The sequence below is a fragment of the Carlito syrichta genome, unplaced genomic scaffold, assembly GCF_000164805.1.
Source record: "Carlito syrichta isolate Samal-C Ts95f unplaced genomic scaffold, Tarsius_syrichta-2.0.1 Scaffold306913, whole genome shotgun sequence".
NCBI lineage: Eukaryota > Metazoa > Chordata > Mammalia > Primates > Tarsiidae > Carlito > Carlito syrichta.
In genome coordinates this window covers 167,318-183,649 of record NW_007251009.1, presented here as the reverse complement: position 1 = coordinate 183,649, position 16,332 = coordinate 167,318, and the positions used below count along the sequence as shown (strand labels likewise).

General features: G+C 60.0%; 1 protein-coding gene across 1 annotated transcript in view; it reads right to left on the bottom strand.

The window, feature by feature from the left end:
- VAV2 (vav guanine nucleotide exchange factor 2) overlaps positions 1 to 16,332 on the bottom strand; it is a gene marked incomplete at its 5' end in the record, with an annotated part of 165,041 nt that overhangs the window by 23,039 nt on the left and 125,670 nt on the right. Inside the window, 10 exons of the mRNA XM_021715249.1 lie at positions 1,752 to 1,840; positions 2,205 to 2,306; positions 4,037 to 4,146; positions 5,461 to 5,475; positions 7,109 to 7,241; positions 7,951 to 8,036; positions 11,354 to 11,440; positions 14,187 to 14,255; positions 14,888 to 14,983; positions 16,192 to 16,291. Coding sequence (XP_021570924.1) covers positions 1,752 to 1,840; positions 2,205 to 2,306; positions 4,037 to 4,146; positions 5,461 to 5,475; positions 7,109 to 7,241; positions 7,951 to 8,036; positions 11,354 to 11,440; positions 14,187 to 14,255; positions 14,888 to 14,983; positions 16,192 to 16,291 — 887 coding nt within the window. The remainder of the gene's footprint in view (positions 1 to 1,751; positions 1,841 to 2,204; positions 2,307 to 4,036; positions 4,147 to 5,460; positions 5,476 to 7,108; positions 7,242 to 7,950; positions 8,037 to 11,353; positions 11,441 to 14,186; positions 14,256 to 14,887; positions 14,984 to 16,191; positions 16,292 to 16,332) is intronic.

The following is a 16,332-nucleotide window of genomic DNA, read 5'->3' as shown; positions in this document are numbered from 1 at the left end:
AGAAGTTGCCCAGGCGGGTCTCGAACCCACGGGCTCAGGCAATCCATTCACCTCAGCCTCCCAACGCGGGATTACAGGCTGAGCCACCAAGCCCGGCTGGAAAATGATTTTTTAAAAGCAAAACCTTGAAAAGAGATATACCGAAACATCGCCTGTGGTTATTTCCAGATGAGCTCATAGGTGACCTTCACGTTCTTCCTTCTTACCTTTCCATCCCTCCCTCCTTCTCTCTCTCTCTTTCACGTATTTATTTGTAGAGCTGGGGTCTTGCTACATTGCTTGGGCTCAAGCGATCCCCCCCGCCTCAGCCTCCCAAAGTGCTGGGATGACAGGTGTGAGCCACTGCGTCTGGCCCTTTACTTTCTTTTTCACTTCATTTCTTTCTTTTTCCTCCAAGTCTTTGACAAGTGAGCACAGCACTTGTAGAATCAGGAAAAATATAAAGGTCGAAAGGAACCGCCGCCTGGGGCGGGGAGAGGGGTGCGCGGCCACCAGAGGGCGGTGTTGCCTGGCAAAGCCGAGAGGCCGCGTCGTCCAGCTCAGACACCGGGGGCGGTGGGATCCCTGCATGGCTGTGGGGCGGGGGAGGACCCGGGTTGGGCTGTGGCGGGGCCAAGGGGTCCGGGCCGACCTGCCGCCCGCCAGCGCTCAGTCAGTGATGAATTAACAATTGATCTAAAGTCACCGCTGAAAATGCCGTCTGGGCCGGCCTGATTTGTTTTTCTCTTACGATACTCCCAAGAGGCCAGAGGAGACCCAGAGACTCGACTGGGCTCACGGGGATTCTTTGTTGAACGGAGGCTCTGCTACAAGGTATGTGGCCATATCATTCAAGACTTCAACCATCAGTTTCCAGGGCTGATGATGGAGGTGACATTTTTTTCTTTCTTTCTTTTTCTTTTTTCCCAGAGTCGAGGTTTCACCATGTTGCCCAGGCTGGTCTTGAACTCCTGGCCTCAAGCAAACCTCCTGCCTCAGCCTCCCAAAGTGTTGGGATGACAGGCATGAGCCACCACGCCTGGCCGGGTTGAAACCTTGACCTCTGAAATTTCTCAGAACTTTCCCAGGCTTTGCCAAGCTGGGTGTCCCCCTGCAAAGTCCTAAATGTAGCCGCCAAACAAAGACGCTTCGGAGGAGTCTTGGGAGCACAGGGCCGACTCTGCCTGTGCCCGTGGCCAGCCAGGCTCCACCCTCCACTTCCCCTGGCCTGAGGCTTCCGTGAATGGGCATGAACAGTGGGAATGGCGTACATGCCACGAGTGTGCATGTCCGTGTGTGTGCACATGAGACCACTGACTCAGACAGCTGTAGCCATGGACGGCCAGGCCTTTCCTAGCGGAAGGACCCGAGGTGACCAGTGTTTCTCTGTGACTGCAAACCTCATGCACCTGCTGAGAAAGTTCTGTGCCCGTTTTGAGGGGGTGGAAATTCTAGAAGCTGGGGCAGGGAATGGGGCAGGGATGCAGGAGGGGGAGAGAAAGTCTTGCATATCCGTGAGGAGCCAGGGCTTTGGAATGGAACCCACCCTGGCTGTGTGACCCTGGGGCAGGTGTCTTTCCCTCTCTGAGCCTCCGTTTCCTCATCTGGTCCCTGCCCCATGTGAGAATGTGCACGCAAGGCACAGCACAGAGGGGGGGACCCTCAGCTCAGGGGGAGACCCTCAGCTGAGGGACACACACTCGATCCAAGGTCCAGCCTCCCAGGGCTCAAGTCCCGAGAGGGGACGCGGCAGAGGGCGGGACAGTACTCACTGATCTTGCAGGGAGGCATCACCTCCAGGCACTCCTTGTGGGCCCCGATGCCGCACTTGGTGCACAGGTAGCCCTGGTAGAAGGTGCCCCTGCGCAGGGGAGGGCAAGAGGTGAGGGCGAGACATGTCCTTCGGCCGACTGCCTCTCGGGGGGGCATCCGTCCTACACAGCCCCAGGCATCCAGGACCCCCCCTCACGGGGAAGCCTAGCCCCTGTGCCCCCGACCTTCTCCAGCCTGGCTTTCCCGCCCTGCAGTGTCACCGGGCACCCAGGGACAATCACCTCCTGGCAAACTCAAGGGCCCCGCTGGGCCTGACGCTTGTAGGATGCTCTGGGAGACCCTCAGACCCTCACGCAGGGCCAAGGAGGGCCAGGACGCGGGGTAAGGACAGCACGAGGCTCACCGGGAGCCGGGGGCGGGTGTGCAGCCAGGGGCTGAGGAGGGGCCCTCACCGGAGGAACATTTTGCAGGCCTTGCAGTTGGTAGTCTTGTCGAAGGTGTACATCTGGAAGCTGTGGTGGTTGGCGTTGGCCTTGTCGGGCTTGATATTAGACCTGAGGGAGGGAGAGAGACAGAGCTGCCCTCGATGATGCCCTGGGCCCCGCGAACGTGGAGACCACCCCAGAACTACCCGGCGGCCCTGAAAGCCGGGAGGCCTGGATGCCACACCTGCGGGCAGACTCCCTGTGGGAGGAACGAGGGTTTGGGATAAACAGGATGCCGTGTTGGCACGAAGAACCTTCTAGGTAATGGTCACGGTCTAGTGCCTTTTTTTTCCTTTTATGTATGAAGCTCACCATCTTATATGGCTGCAGTCTGTAGTACCCCCAAACAATTTCAATAGTAATAACACCAAAGGTCACGGATCACTGGAACAGAGGTAATAATAACCCTGACGTCTTGACTGACTGGAGTCTGGTGTGGGCAGGAGTGGGTGTTTGGCAAAACGTGCACTTAGGGCTCATTCGCTTTATTGTACATGAGCATGAAATTGCAAAAGCTGAACAAACATTGAACTCTGGCTCCTGGCCGCCCCTGAGCTGGGAGGTCTGCAGTTTACTCTGACACAGGTCCGCCGTCGGGTGGGCGGGATGGGTGACACAGACAGACTGCAGACGCGGTTGGTGGCCCCGTGGAGAGACATTGGGTGTTTTCCATAACATTCTTTCCACCTTCCACATGTCTGAAAGTTTTTCCAGTAAAATGCAGGGAAGAAAATGACAACCCCAGGTCAGATGCGGTGGCTCACACCTATAATCCCAGTGCTTTTGGGAGGCCGAGGCGGGAGGGTCGCTTGAGTCCAGGAGTTGGAGATCAGCCTGGGAAACATAGCAAGACGACGTCTCTCCGAAAAAATAAAAATACAAAAACCAGCTGGGCGTGATGGTGTGGGCCTACAGTCCCAGGTACTTGGGAGGCTGAGGCGGGAGGATCGCCCGAGTCCAGGAGGTGGAGGCTGTGGTGAGTCCTGATCATGCCAGCTGGGCGACAGAGTGAGATCCTGGCTCGAAAAACCCCCAAACAGAACAGAACATGTAAATGGTAACCCGCAGGAACCAAGAAGTGGCTGAGAAGGAGGGCTTTCCGTAAACCCGTTGGCCACCGTCATTCAAGAAAGCCAGGCCTCATCACGTCACATCCAAGGATCCCGCCTGGCCCTCCCAGCGACGCCAGAGCAGGGCCTGTCTCCCGTCTCCACCACCAGGAGGAAGATCAGGGAAGCCAGCACACCTGGCCCAAGGCTTCAGCCCACCTGCCCAGAGGCCAAGCCTGGATGAACCGGGCCACTCTGTCCCCCTGGGTTCAGCGTGTCCCGGGACCACCCATCATCTTTTTCTGTCTCACACGTTAAGGTGTTCCCTGAGTTCATGGAAAAACAGATCCGTGGCTGTCACAAACAAGTGTCAGCTCAGGAAAAGCCGATCTATGGCTCCCACAAATAGGTGTCAAGCCACCAACCTGCAAGACCCCGACGCCTAGGGTCCCCGGGAGCCCTCCAGCACCACAGTCACTCCCAGCCAGTCACTGTCTGCCCGTCAGGTGTGTGAGGCTCAGCCTCGGAGCCTGCCTGGGACAGGCGGTGGCCCTCTCGCCCAGGTCACCTGTTCGACAGCTAGGATGTGGTGAGGTGGGCTGGCTGCTGGGAGTGCAGGGCCCGTCTTGGTCTCTGGCCTTCTGACGCCGCCTCCCAACCGCCTGGCCCAAGAGAGTCCACGGGCAAACGGTGGCCGGGCTCCCTCCCCAATCCCGCCCTCTGGGTGCCCCGGGTGACTCCAGCACTCACATGGCCATCTCAAACTGCTCCATCCACTTCCTCTTCATGTCTTCCGTCTTGCAGAAAAACTGGAAGCCCTGCTTCCCTTGGAGGTGAATCAGGTAGAAGCCGTAGGACCACTGCAGGGGGACAGGGACATGCTGGCAGCCAGCACAGCACCACACACGTGGGGGCGTGCATATGCACACATGCAAGACGCCCATGGCAACGCATGCTCCGATGTGTGTGTACAGACAGGTGTTCTCGTCAGTGCCTGCGTGCACTTATGTGTGTGTGTGTGCATGCTTGCATGTATAACCGTGTGCCCATCTCCTCTAACATGTATGTGAGAACACAGGTGAACTTGTGCCATCACATGTGCATGTATGCTAGTGTGATCTTATACATGCATATCTGTGCATGTAGGCATGCGCCTTGAGTCACACAGGGCTCTCGTGAGTGCACACATCCCTGCAGGTGCACATGTGCGCCCATGTGTCCATGTGCTCTCACACACAGGCACATGCATGTGTTTGTGGGGATGTATGTGCTCCTGCCCATGTGCAAGAATGTTCTGTGTGGCCAGGTGCATTGGCTCAAGCCTGCAACCCCAGCACTTTGGGAGGCTGAGGAGAGAGGATTGCCTGAGTCCAGGGGGTCAAGACCAGCCTGGGCAACTTGGAAAGCCCTCATCTCTACAATAAATAAATAAATAATGAGTGGGCATGGTACCACGTGCCTGTAGTTCCAGTTACTTGAAAGGCTGAGGCGGAGGGATCCCCTGAGCCCAGCAGGTTGAGGCCACGGTGGCCGAGGCTGGGCAACAGAGTGAGACTCCGATCCCCGCCCCAAAAAAAATGCTCTGTGCATATGTACAAGCATGTGTCAGTGGGCGCAGGTCCCCAGGAAGTGGTGCTCAGCTCACCCGGGGCCGCTCCCACTTTCACTTCCTCGATGTAATGCTAAAAACACTCACTTCCCCGAAGTCAAACGACAGAAAAAAAAGGCAGGGACGGCTACGGAGCCCAAGCAAGCACCCCTGCCCGCGCACCCCCGGCCCCACCCCCGGGGAAAGGGCTTTCAAAGGGGCCCAGGAAGAAGAGCTGGGCAGGTGTGAGCCATGTGCAGAAGAGACGGGGGACACACACACACACACACACACACACACACACACACACCACACGGACGGAGAGAGGAAGGGGGAAAAGATGAGGCGGGGAGGACGGCGAGAGCCAGAGAGACCAGCAAAGGCGGGCGGCCCCTGACCCCGGACTCCAGGGACTCGGTGGGCGGGGCTTCACCGCGAGCTTTCTGCAGCGGGCAAGGCTGCCACCATGAACGCGTGCCACTCGTGATTCAGAAACCAGGGGAGGGGGAGGGCTGAGCCCCGCCCCCTCAGGCCCCGCCCCGGGGTTCAGGTGAGCGGGAAGGCGGCCTGGGCGCCAGGTGCTTACCGTTTTCCCATGAGACTAGGAAGCATGAGGGAGAAGGGAAACAGTCAGAGAGACGCCCGGCCCTGGGGTGGGTGCCAGGGCTGGAGGCACAGCAGCCCGGGACAGGCAGACGCTGCCCACGGCCAAAGGCCCAGGACGGCCGGGGAAAGGGCTGTCCTCCGGAGGGCCAGCTGCCGAGGCAGGCCCCGGGAGGCCCTGGCTCTTGGGCCCCGGGGCCTTGTTTTGGACATCAAGGCCGGGAGGGTGACCCCCAAGAGCTCTTCAGCCCACGCACGCTGGGTCTGCACCCTTCCCTGCGTGCTCTGAAGGCCAGGGCCGGATTTGCAGCTCGTGGGCTAGAAGCTCCCAACCCTAGCCCAGGACTGCAGACGGCAGGTGCTCAAGTGCTGGGTGCAAAAGCCTCAGCGAGGCAGAGAACAAGGCTGCCACGGCTCCGCCCCCAGATGCCCTGGCCCCGCCCCACAGCCAGGTTCCCGCCCCTAATAGTCATAGCCCCTCCCCAGCGATCATAGCCTCGCCCCCATAGCCGAGGTGCCATCCCAGCAGCCATGACCACACCCCTAACACCCATAGCCCCGCCCAGCAGCCTCGGCCCCGCCTCCAGAGGCCCTGGCCCCGCCCCCAGCAGCCAGGTTCCCGCCCCTAATAGCCATAGCCCCACCCCGGCAGCCATGACTCCGCCCCCAGGAGTCAAGGCCCCTCCCCAAGGATCATAGCCTCGCCCCCATAGCCGAGGTGCCATCCCAGCAGCCATGACCACACCCCTAACACCCATAGCCCCGCCCAGCAGCCTCGGCCCCGCCTCCAGAGGCCCTGGCCCCGCCCCCAGCAGCCAGGTTCCCGCCCCTAATAGCCATAGCCCCACCCCGGCAGCCATGACTCCGCCCCCAGGAGTCAAGGCCCCTCCCCAAGGATCATAGCCTCGCCCCCATAGCCGAGGTGCCATCCCAGCAGCCATGACCACACCCCAACAGTCAAGACCCTGCCCCTAGCTGTCCCGACCCCTCTCCAGCCGCCATGGCCCTGCCCCCAGCAGTCATGACCACACCCCTAGCACTCACAGTCCCTCCCCAGCAGCCACGGTCGTGCCCCCCATGGCCATGACCCCACCCCAGCCATCGTGGCCCCACCCCTAGCAGTCCTGGTCCTGGCCCCAGCAGCCTCAGTCCCGCCCCTGCAGTCTGGGACCCAGCTGGCGGGACACAGAGCCTTTGACAAGCCACCGCCAGGCCCAGCCACAGCCCAGGTCCAAACGCTGCAGGGTGGGGAGGATACAGGAAGGCCTGCTTGCTACAAAAGACACCGTGGGCTGGCATCCGGCCGGCCAAGGTCGAAAGCCCCGCTTTAACTGCAGTCTCGAGCAGGGCCTGTGCCATCTGGGTCTTGGTTTCCTCACTGGGGAGCCAGGTCCCGACTGCACCCAGCTCCGGGGAGCAGTGGGCTCAGCACGGAGCGGGCATGCCTGCAGTCATAGACCCAGGGACAGGGCGGTGACTGAGAAGGCTTTCTGCTGGGTGGGCTTGGACTCCCTCTCACGCGGGGTCCGGGACTGGCACCTTTTCTCCAGGCCTCCCCCACCTGCTCGGGCCTGGCACGGTCCACTCTTGGGAGGCCGGCGGTGACCACCAGGAAGCCCAGGGATGCTCACCTTCTTGATGTCTTTGTTGTTCATGGGGTCGTCCGTCATCTTGTGGAACAGCAGCTCAATGATCTCCTTCAGCTCGTAGCTGTAGCCTTTCCTCTTGCAGACGATGACCACCTTGTCAAACAGGAACAAGTACCTGCCCCGGACAGTGCAGCCCGGGACCCGTCAGCACGCTGGGCTCCGTGGCCCAGGACGGTGCCTGTGGTCGGCTGCAAGACACTGTTCCCTCTCCCAGAGCGAGCTCCACCCTCACCTGCATCACCCGGCTAATGCTGACCCTTGGCCGGGTCCTGCTCTTTCCTCCAGGAAGCCTTCCTGGGTCCCCCATCCAGGGATGAGGCTGGGTCAGAGGGCCTTCAAAGTGGCTCCCCCTCCCCCAAGCTGGCCTTTCCTCCCAGCTCTGACCCCTAATTGGCCAGTTTACATTTCCAGCCCCCACGAGGTCGGAAGCCCCCAGAAGGCAGCAGCGTACCTGCTGTGGCCCCAGCCCCAGGCCCCACACTTAGCAAGTACACACGGAGGACCTGGACCATCATGGACTGTCACCAGCCCATGCCCTCCCCGCAGTCACTGGGCCAAGAGCTCCCCGGGGCCCCCAGGTCTGTCTCGGTCCCCACAGACTATGCATGGGCCCTGTCCCCAGGCTCTGGCTGCCCCCAGCCCCACCCAGCACCTGCTGTGGGCACGAAAGACCCACCGTAGGGGCAGCGCTCACGACGCGGCCCCGACGTTCTCGGCGAGAAGCGGTGAAGACCGAATGACACCAAGCCGCCACCTCGGTCCAAGGAAGGCCACGCTTGCAGGGCTCCTTGGGGCCGGTGGCCAGGACCCCGTGCACCACTCACCTGTCCTGCTTGGTGTGATTGACGATGGACCGGACTTTGAGTTCACCGTCGATCTTGGGCCGTCCGAATTCCTCCAGCTTCACTTGCTGGGAAAGACAGAAGGGACAGGCCATCAGCGTGGTTCCCGGGCGGACTCCGCTCCTCTGAAAACCTGGGCGGGGCGGGGGGCACGCCCCGGGAGCAGTGATGGTGGACCAGTGGTCCCAGCTGGCGGTTAGGATGAGGAAGGAGCTGGGCTAGGAAGCCTTGGTCCCCCTCCCGGCCGGCCCTGCCGGGACTCCCTTCAGCCCTGGAGACAAAGAGCAATTGATGGGTGGGTCATGGTCACAGCCGCCATTGTGTGGAGGCCAGAGCGGGACCCGGTCGGAGAAGCCAGACGCCCAACCCCGAGGAAACAAATCAGAGAGAACAAGCAGTGCTCTCAGATGAGGGCGGGCAGGGTCCTGCCGGGGTCCCTCTTCCATAGAGAGAGGCTTTGGGAGAAAAAAACCCCATCTGGTTTGCTGAGATTTCATTTTCTTCTTTTTTTTTTTTTTTTTTTTTGAGTCAAGGTCTTACTCTGCCGCCCAGGCTGGAGTGTAGTGGCACTATTACGGGTACCGCAGCCTTGACTTCCTAGGCTCAGGCGATCCTTCCGCCTCAGCCTCCCAAGTAGCTGGAACTACAGGTGCACACCACCACGCCCAGTTAATTTTTCGATTTATTGTAGAGCGAAGGTCTTGCCAAGTTGCCCAGGCTGGTCTTGAACTCCTGGACTCCGGTGATCCTCCCGCCTCAGCCTCCCAAAGTGCTGAGATTATAGACATGAGCCACTTCGCTCAAAGTTTTATTTGTTTCCTATCTCTGATGCAGAGAGGACTTCTCCAACATGGTCTCTGTGTGGTTTTTAAAGAAAGCGCCCATGCAGACAGGAAAGGGTAGAGGGGGAAAAAACGCCCCCAAATGTGATCAGGGCCACGTCCTGGCAGTGCTGTAGGGATGGTGCCAGTGTCTTCTTCCAAGGTTTCTGCCTTTCCTGGAGGCTGCCAAGGGCCCGGCCAAGGGCAGCCCTGGTGCCACGCCCAGTGGGTTTGCATCTGCTCTATCACTCACTCCAGGTCCTGCTCATGGAATGACACTCGACACCTGCTGACCTCGCGCTGTCTTGTCATTTTTTTTTAAGTAGGAGTTTCACGCTGTCACCCAGGCTGGAGTACCGTGGCATGATCACGGCTCACTGCAGCCTTGACCTCCTGGGCTCGGGCGATCCTCTCGCCTCAGCCTCCCAAGCAGCTAGGACTCAAGGTGCATGCCACCACATCCAGCTAATTTTTTTTTTTTAATTTGTGGTAGAGACAAGGTCTTACTATATTGCCCAGGCTGGTCTTGAACTCCTGGGCTCAAGCAATTCTCCTGCCTCAGCCTCTCAAAGTGATGGGATTACAGGTGTGAGCCACCATGCTATGTTATTCTTGCTATTTAATAGACAAGTATGATCATCAGATGTAAAAACTTAAAGAACAAGACACACTTCCTCCCTGGCGTTCCGTCCACTGTGCAGCAGCATCTAGAATGCCTTCCGCCGGAACACGTGGCAGCAATGCCCCGGCAAGGCACTGGCGTGTGGGCCATGACCGTCCCTGACCTCCTCTGCACTCAAGCACTGTCATTTCTTTCTAAATGAGTGAAAAAGACCAAGTCTCACTCTGTTGCCCAGGCTGGTCTCGAACTGCAGGGCTCAAGCCATCCTCCCGCCTCGGCCTCCCAAAGTGCTGGGGTTACAGGGCTGAGGAAGGGGGACGGTATCAAACACTGTCTGGCAAATTCTTTCTCACTGATATGTCGTGAGTGTTTTTCACACCACATGCTTGTGATGGGAGTTCTCTCTGGGGTCTTTGGATCCGGGCACACGAGCACCAGGTGTTGGCCTGGGTTTCTGGGGTCTTCCTCTGTCAAAGCTTCTGGAGATGGCCGGGCACGATGATGCAAGCCCATAATCCCAGCACTTTGGAAGCCGAGGCGAGAGGATTGCCTGAGCCTGCTGGTTCGAGACCAGCCTGGACAACATGATGAGATTTTGTCTCTACAATAAATCAAAAAAAGCTGGGTAGGTAGCACGCGCCTATAGTTCCGGCTCCTTGGAAGGCTGAGGTAGAAGGATCACCGGAGCCTGGCAGGTTGAGGCTGCAGTGGCCGGAAGCGGCCGCTGCACTCCAGTCTGGGCAACAGAGTAAGACTCCAACTCAAAAAAAAAAAAAAAAAAAAAGGAAAGCTTCTAGAGAATGAAAATCACCAGACAGGAAAATGCGTAAAAACCTGCAGTTCTCAACCAGGGGTGACTGCCACCCGAGAGACGTCCAGCTGTGTCTGGAGACATCTGATTGTCATCACTTGGGGGTCGGGGTGCTAACATCCCATAATGCACAGGCAGGTGAGAGTGATCGGGCCCCAGGTATCCTTGAGAAATGGGCATTGGGTCACCCAGACCACAGAATACTAGCTCCTGGGGGTGACCCGTCTCCTCTCCCAATGGGGAACGTGGTGACCAACCCAGTATCCGAGCCCGGCCTCTCACGGAGGAGGCCCAGAGGAGGGTCCCGGGAGGTACTGAAGTGTCTGGTAGAGTCCAAGGGACAAGGGCGGCCCCACCCGCTCCAGAACCAAACCCTGTCCACTGCCCCTTCCAGAGGTGAGGGTGGGCTGGGACGCGGGGAGGGGAATTCCACGGACCAGGAGGCGTCTCCTGCCCTGGGAGTTACAGCTCTCCATAGACTTGGGGGAGTCTTCCTGTCCAGGCTGAGAGGAAGTATGGATGTCGGCCATCAATACGGTCCCGACCTCCCTGCCCCGAGGAGAGGCCTGGTTTCAGCCCGTAGGGCACCTTGGGTTGGCCGAGGTGGGCCTAGGAGCAGGGCTCCCAGAAGCCCGAGAGGGAATTCAGAAGCTGTCAGGGCACCTCCCGCTTGGTAGACAGTCTTGGCATGGCTGCCCACGGACAGCGTGTCCAGCCTTCTGCGTACTCGGTCCTGAGATCGTGGAAGTTACTTTACTTTTGTTTATTTGTGGAGACAGGGTCTCGCTCTGTCGCCCAGGCGGGAGTGCGGTGGAATGATCATGGCTCACCACAGTCTTGAACTCCTGGGATTAAGCGATCCTCCTGCCTCAGCCTCCCAAGTACCTGGGATTACAGGCACCATCATGCCTGGCTGATTTTATTAGTTTTTTTGTAGATTCAGAGTTTTGCTACATTGCCCAGGCTGGTCTCAAACCTACCGACCCCAAGCAGTCCTCCCATCTCAGCCTCCCAGAGTACTGGGGCTACAGGCGTGAGCCACCGCGCCCGGACAGAGATGGTGAAAGCAGCTTTAGACACACAGCCCTAATCAATCAGCCTTCCCTGGCTTGAGGCGTCCATTGCACTTACCAAGTTTTCTATAGAACTCTGAAATTCGCTGATTTTCTTTAAGGTCTCCTTGTCCCGTTTGACTTCGTTGATGTACATTGCCAAGTCCTTGAAAATAACAGAGGCAGGGAGGTGGGTGGCGGTTAGCGGCTCGCAGTGGGGTGAGGGGGCGTGCGGAAGCTCAGCCTTGCCCACCCCAGGTCCAGGCGCCGGGCCTCTCCGGACCACCTTCCTCTGTCCTGCCAGGGGTGGCTGTCCTCAGGCAGCAACGTGACAAACGGGGAAACTGAGGCAGGGAAGGCCACACACAGACCAAGAACCACAAGCCACACCGGTGACAAGAGCCCCAAACTCCACGCCTTCCACCCCATCACGTGACCCCTCTTCCACGTCGGAGAAGGAAACAGCCCTGTGTGCAGGGCCACACCAAGCCACAAAAGAGCCGCCTAGACTTGGACAGACCCGCGTCTCTGCTCTCGGGAAGCGTCCCCAGCCCTGCCAAGCTACCACCTTCCCGCTGGACCCGGGGCCTAGGCACCCCCACTCTCAGCTCGTCCACGGTGCTGCAGCCCTCCCACTGGCCACCAGAGGGCAGTGCCCCCCCTCCGCCGGGAAAGTCTGCGTCGTCCCTGGACGTGGTCCACATGGGAACCCACCCCTCGGCTGCCCTGGCCAGGCCTGGTCTGGAGCCACTTCCCACTTCATCCTGGGGTCTACACTGGCCAGCCTCCACGCCCGCAGGACGGAGCTTCCCCAAGAGAAACCGCAGCTCATGTTTTGTAAATAGATTTTGTCTCCTTGCCCACTTGCCCTTAAAATGAGAAGCAGCCCGAACCACCCAGCACTTTGGGAAGTTGAGGCAGGAGGACGGCCTGAGCCCAAGGGTCCAAGACCAGCCTGGGAAACATGACGAGACCTCGTCTCTACAATAAATAAGAAAATTAGCCGGGTGTGGTGGTGTACGCCTGTAGCTCCAGTTATTTGGGAGGCTGAGGTGGGAGGATTGCCTGAGCCCAGCAGATCGAGGCTGCGGTGAGCCACAGTCATGCCACTGCACTCTAGCTGGGGTGACAGGGCGAGACCTCAACTCAAAAGTAAATACAGAAAATAGAATAAGATAAAATGAGAAAGCCGGGCTTGGTGGCTCAGCCTGTAATCCCGCGCCTTTGGGAGGCTGGGGTGAGTGGATTGCCTGAGCCCGCGGGTTCGAGACCTGCCTGGGCAACTTGGCGAGACCTCATCTCTACAATAAATCAAAATGAGCCAGGCGTGGTAGCGCGCCTGTAGTTCTAGCTACTTGGAGGGCTGAGGCCGAAGGATCGCCGGAGCCCAGCAGGTCGAGGCTGCGGTGGCCGGGAGCATGACAGTGCACTCCAGTCTGGGCGACAGAGTGAGACTCCAACTCAACAACAACAAAAAAAAGATAAAATGAGAAGCAAATTCCCGGAGACGAGAGGCCCCATGGCAGGGACAGGATCTGAGAACGTGTGGCAGAAACATCACAAGACTCAGCACACACTCGGCCCAGGGCCCGAAACGGGAACAAGTGGAAGTTTCTCCCAGAGCACGGCCGGCTCAGAGGAACTCAGCAGAGACAGCTGGGCGCCCGGCCGTCTCCCATCCCCCGGGACCACTGGCAGCTGCCGACGGGGTCACCGTCCCCGCCGGAAAGGAGCTCCTTAAACTGGATGCTCAGGATGGCGGACCCGGACCCAGAGCGCAGGGGCCGCGCAGGCGGCAGAGGCCAGGTGTCAGAGGTCAGGGCTGCAGCCCTGTGGGGTGGGGGTGGCGGAGGCATCTGTGCTCCCCACGAGGGAGGTGCAGGGTGAGTGGTTCTCCCTCCACCCCGCTGCTATGCCCGGCCTGGAGACACAGGTGCGAACAAATCTGTCCAGGGGCAATGTGCTGTCCAGAGGGAAGCCACTACCCAGGGGACGGAGCTCAGTGGGGGGGAGGCTTCCTGAGAAATGAGGACATGCCAGGTGACAAGGAGGGCACAGCCTGAGCAAACGCCCCGTGGTTAGGAAGCCCCAGGGCACGTCCAAGAGCCTGGGAGTGGTCATGCTTGCCTGGGATCTGGGGCATTCACGGTCCACACAGCTGCAGAATCAGGTGCCAGTCCCCTCTGGGAAGGCTGGAATGCCGGGGTGAGGAGCCCCTGCCTGACTCAGTGGGCACTGGGAGCCAGAGAAGGTTCTTAAGCAGGGGAGTGACATGAGCTGAGCTTCCCCAACAGGGGGAAGAGGAGAGAGGTGAGGCGTGGCCAGCAGGGGGTCCTCAACATCCGCAGAAGTAAAGGAGCCACCCAGGCAGGTGGCAGGGGAACGGGGTTGGAGAGGGGGTGGCATTTCAGGGGCAGAAGCCTCAGGGCTGGGCACGGGCAGGATGGTCCGGCATGGAGCCAGTGCCTGGGGGAGGCAGGAGGAGGGAGCCAAGGGAGCCCGGGTCGGCCAGGGGAGGTCACCTGGGATGGAGACACCACTGGCCACCCCCTCTACTTCCGGGGTCACACGCACCCTCGGCCCTGCCCTGCCTCCCACCGTCCAGGAAAATGTCCACCATCACGGTCGTGGCTTGTGAAGAACCCAAGTCGAGTCCAAGAACACAGGCTTGGTGTGCTGAACTCATGCTGGCCTGGCCTCTCCCCTGCCTCAGTTTACCCGCCCACCCGCATGGCTTCCTCTTCCCACCCACCTGCATGGCTTCTTCTCCCCTGCCTCAGTTTACCCACCTGCATGACTTCATCTCCCCTGCCTCAGTTTACCCACCCACCCACATGGCTTCCTCTCCCCTGCCTCAGTTTACCCACCCACCCGCATGGCTTCCTCTCCCCTGCCTCAGTTCACCCGCCCACCTGCATGGCTTCCAGTGCTTCTTTGAGCTGCTGCCTCTCAGGCCGGTCTGTAGAATGGCTCAGGAGTTCCTGCAAGGCGAGGCGAGTGTCGTGTGTCACCACTCAGGGGTCCTGGCCTCTGTCCTCGTCCTTACCCCACACAGGGCGTGTACACAGAGGTCCTCAGGACAAAGCCACCCCCGCCCACCAGCCCAGGACCGTGACGCCCCCACACGGGGGACACCCTCCTTTTCTCCCAAATCTTGTGGCCCAGGGGAGGGGGCGACCATGGGAAGAGAGGGAGGGGCTGTGCTGGGAGGTCTTAGGGTGTCATTCATGAGCCCCGGTGGCACCTTGACAAAACCACCATCTTGCCTCACGGACCCCTCTCCTGAAGGCCTCCTAATTCCACTTCTAGCATGGCCACCAGGGAGCTCATTCCTGGATCTGGGGTTAAGCAATCAACCACAGTAGCCCGCTCACTCCAGGTCTGGGGACGCTTTTCTGTCTCGCTCCATTTTCCCACCCGCGTTACTGATTTTGACTGTAATCCCCCCTTCCCCTCCCCATATTTGCAGTGAGGAGCATGCATCACACGCCCTGAGTGGGCACGACGTGCCAGGCCTGAGCTCCCTGGACCTGTCTCTGTTCCTGGCATCCTCTGTGGCCGCTCTGGCCCCACCCCCGCAGGGGCGGCCCCAGGGACCCGGGCCCAGGCTCACCTTGAGGAGGAGGTGGTATTTGAGCACCCTCTGCATGGGCACCACCAGCAGGTCCTGCAGCTTGAACTTTCCATCCTGGACCTTCAGCGTGCACTCCTGGGGGGGACCCGGCGGTGAGAGCTGCCCTCCCCGGGAAACCCCCACTCCTGCCCAGGGAGGGGAGACGCAAGCCCAGGTCCCAGGTCCAGAGGTCTGGTCCTCCTCCAGCCAGGGTCCCGAAACCAGTCCCCGTGCCAGGTGTGCGGTGGGGTGGCCTCACAGCATGTGGGCAGGGCACCGCCTCACCCACTGGGTGGTGTCTCCACGGCCCCCAGGACCCCCGATTCTAAAGGACCCCCTGGGGAGTGCACGCCAGGCCTGCCCGCAGCGGCCTGGACACTTCCTCCAGGCCAGGTCCTTCGGAGAGGGCAGCGGGGCCCCTGTGTCTCCCCCACGATGGTGCTGCATTGCCGTGGGGGGGACACGCTTTTCCCACCCCTACCAGAGCCCTGGGGTGCTGCCTCGGTGGCTCCACACTGAAAACAGGTTTGCAGACCAGATGAAGGACGGAAACTCCAGCTGGAAACAGCCTGGCTGCCCCTAACCGGGGGCGAGAACGGCCTGGGGAGGGACTCGCAGATGGAGACTCCACCAGCAACAGACTGGCCCGGGGCCTGGGGTGCGGGTGGGTGAGCAGCGGGCAGTCCCACAGCTCCCAGGTTCCCTGGCATCAGCGGAGGCCAGGGCCGGGGGCCAGCCACAGCCCCTTACAGGGTCAGATCTGGTCCTAGGTCCCGCCTCTGTGGTCAACAGGGGACAGGGGTCAAGCTCAGGCCTGAAACGGGGGACTCGCTCGGCCCACTCCCCAGCTCAGCAAAATGCCAAGAAAAACAGTCGCAAAAACCGATCACAGTCTGAGCACAGTGGCTCATGCCTGCCATCCCAGCACTCTGGGAGGTCGAGGCGGGAGAAGCCCTTGAGCCCGGGAGTTGGAGACCAACCCGGGTAACACAGCAAGACCTCATCTTCACACACAGAAAATTGGCCATCCATGGGGGTGTGCGCCTGCAGTCCCAGCTACTCAGGAGGCTGAGGCGGGAGGATCGCCTGAGCCTAGGAGGTCGAGGCTGCGGTAAGCCGTGATCGTGCCCCTGCACTCCAGCCTGGGCGACAGGGTGAGACCCCGACTCAAAAAAGCAACCAAAACCAAAAACTGATCACGTCGCTTTCCCCAAAAATGGGCAAGTAAGAGGCTGGTGTCTACGGAGCCCTGGCCGGCCAGCAGCAACCAACCTCAGGGCGGGGCCAGGCCAGAGGCCCCTTACCTCCACCTTCTGCCTGAAGTCCTCTCGGCTGGCCAGGAGCTGGTTCAGTGTGTTCTGGGCGTGTTCCATGTGGCTGCAATACTCTCCGTAGATCAGGAGCCTAGACGGTATGCACAGTTGCGTGCACACACACACACACAC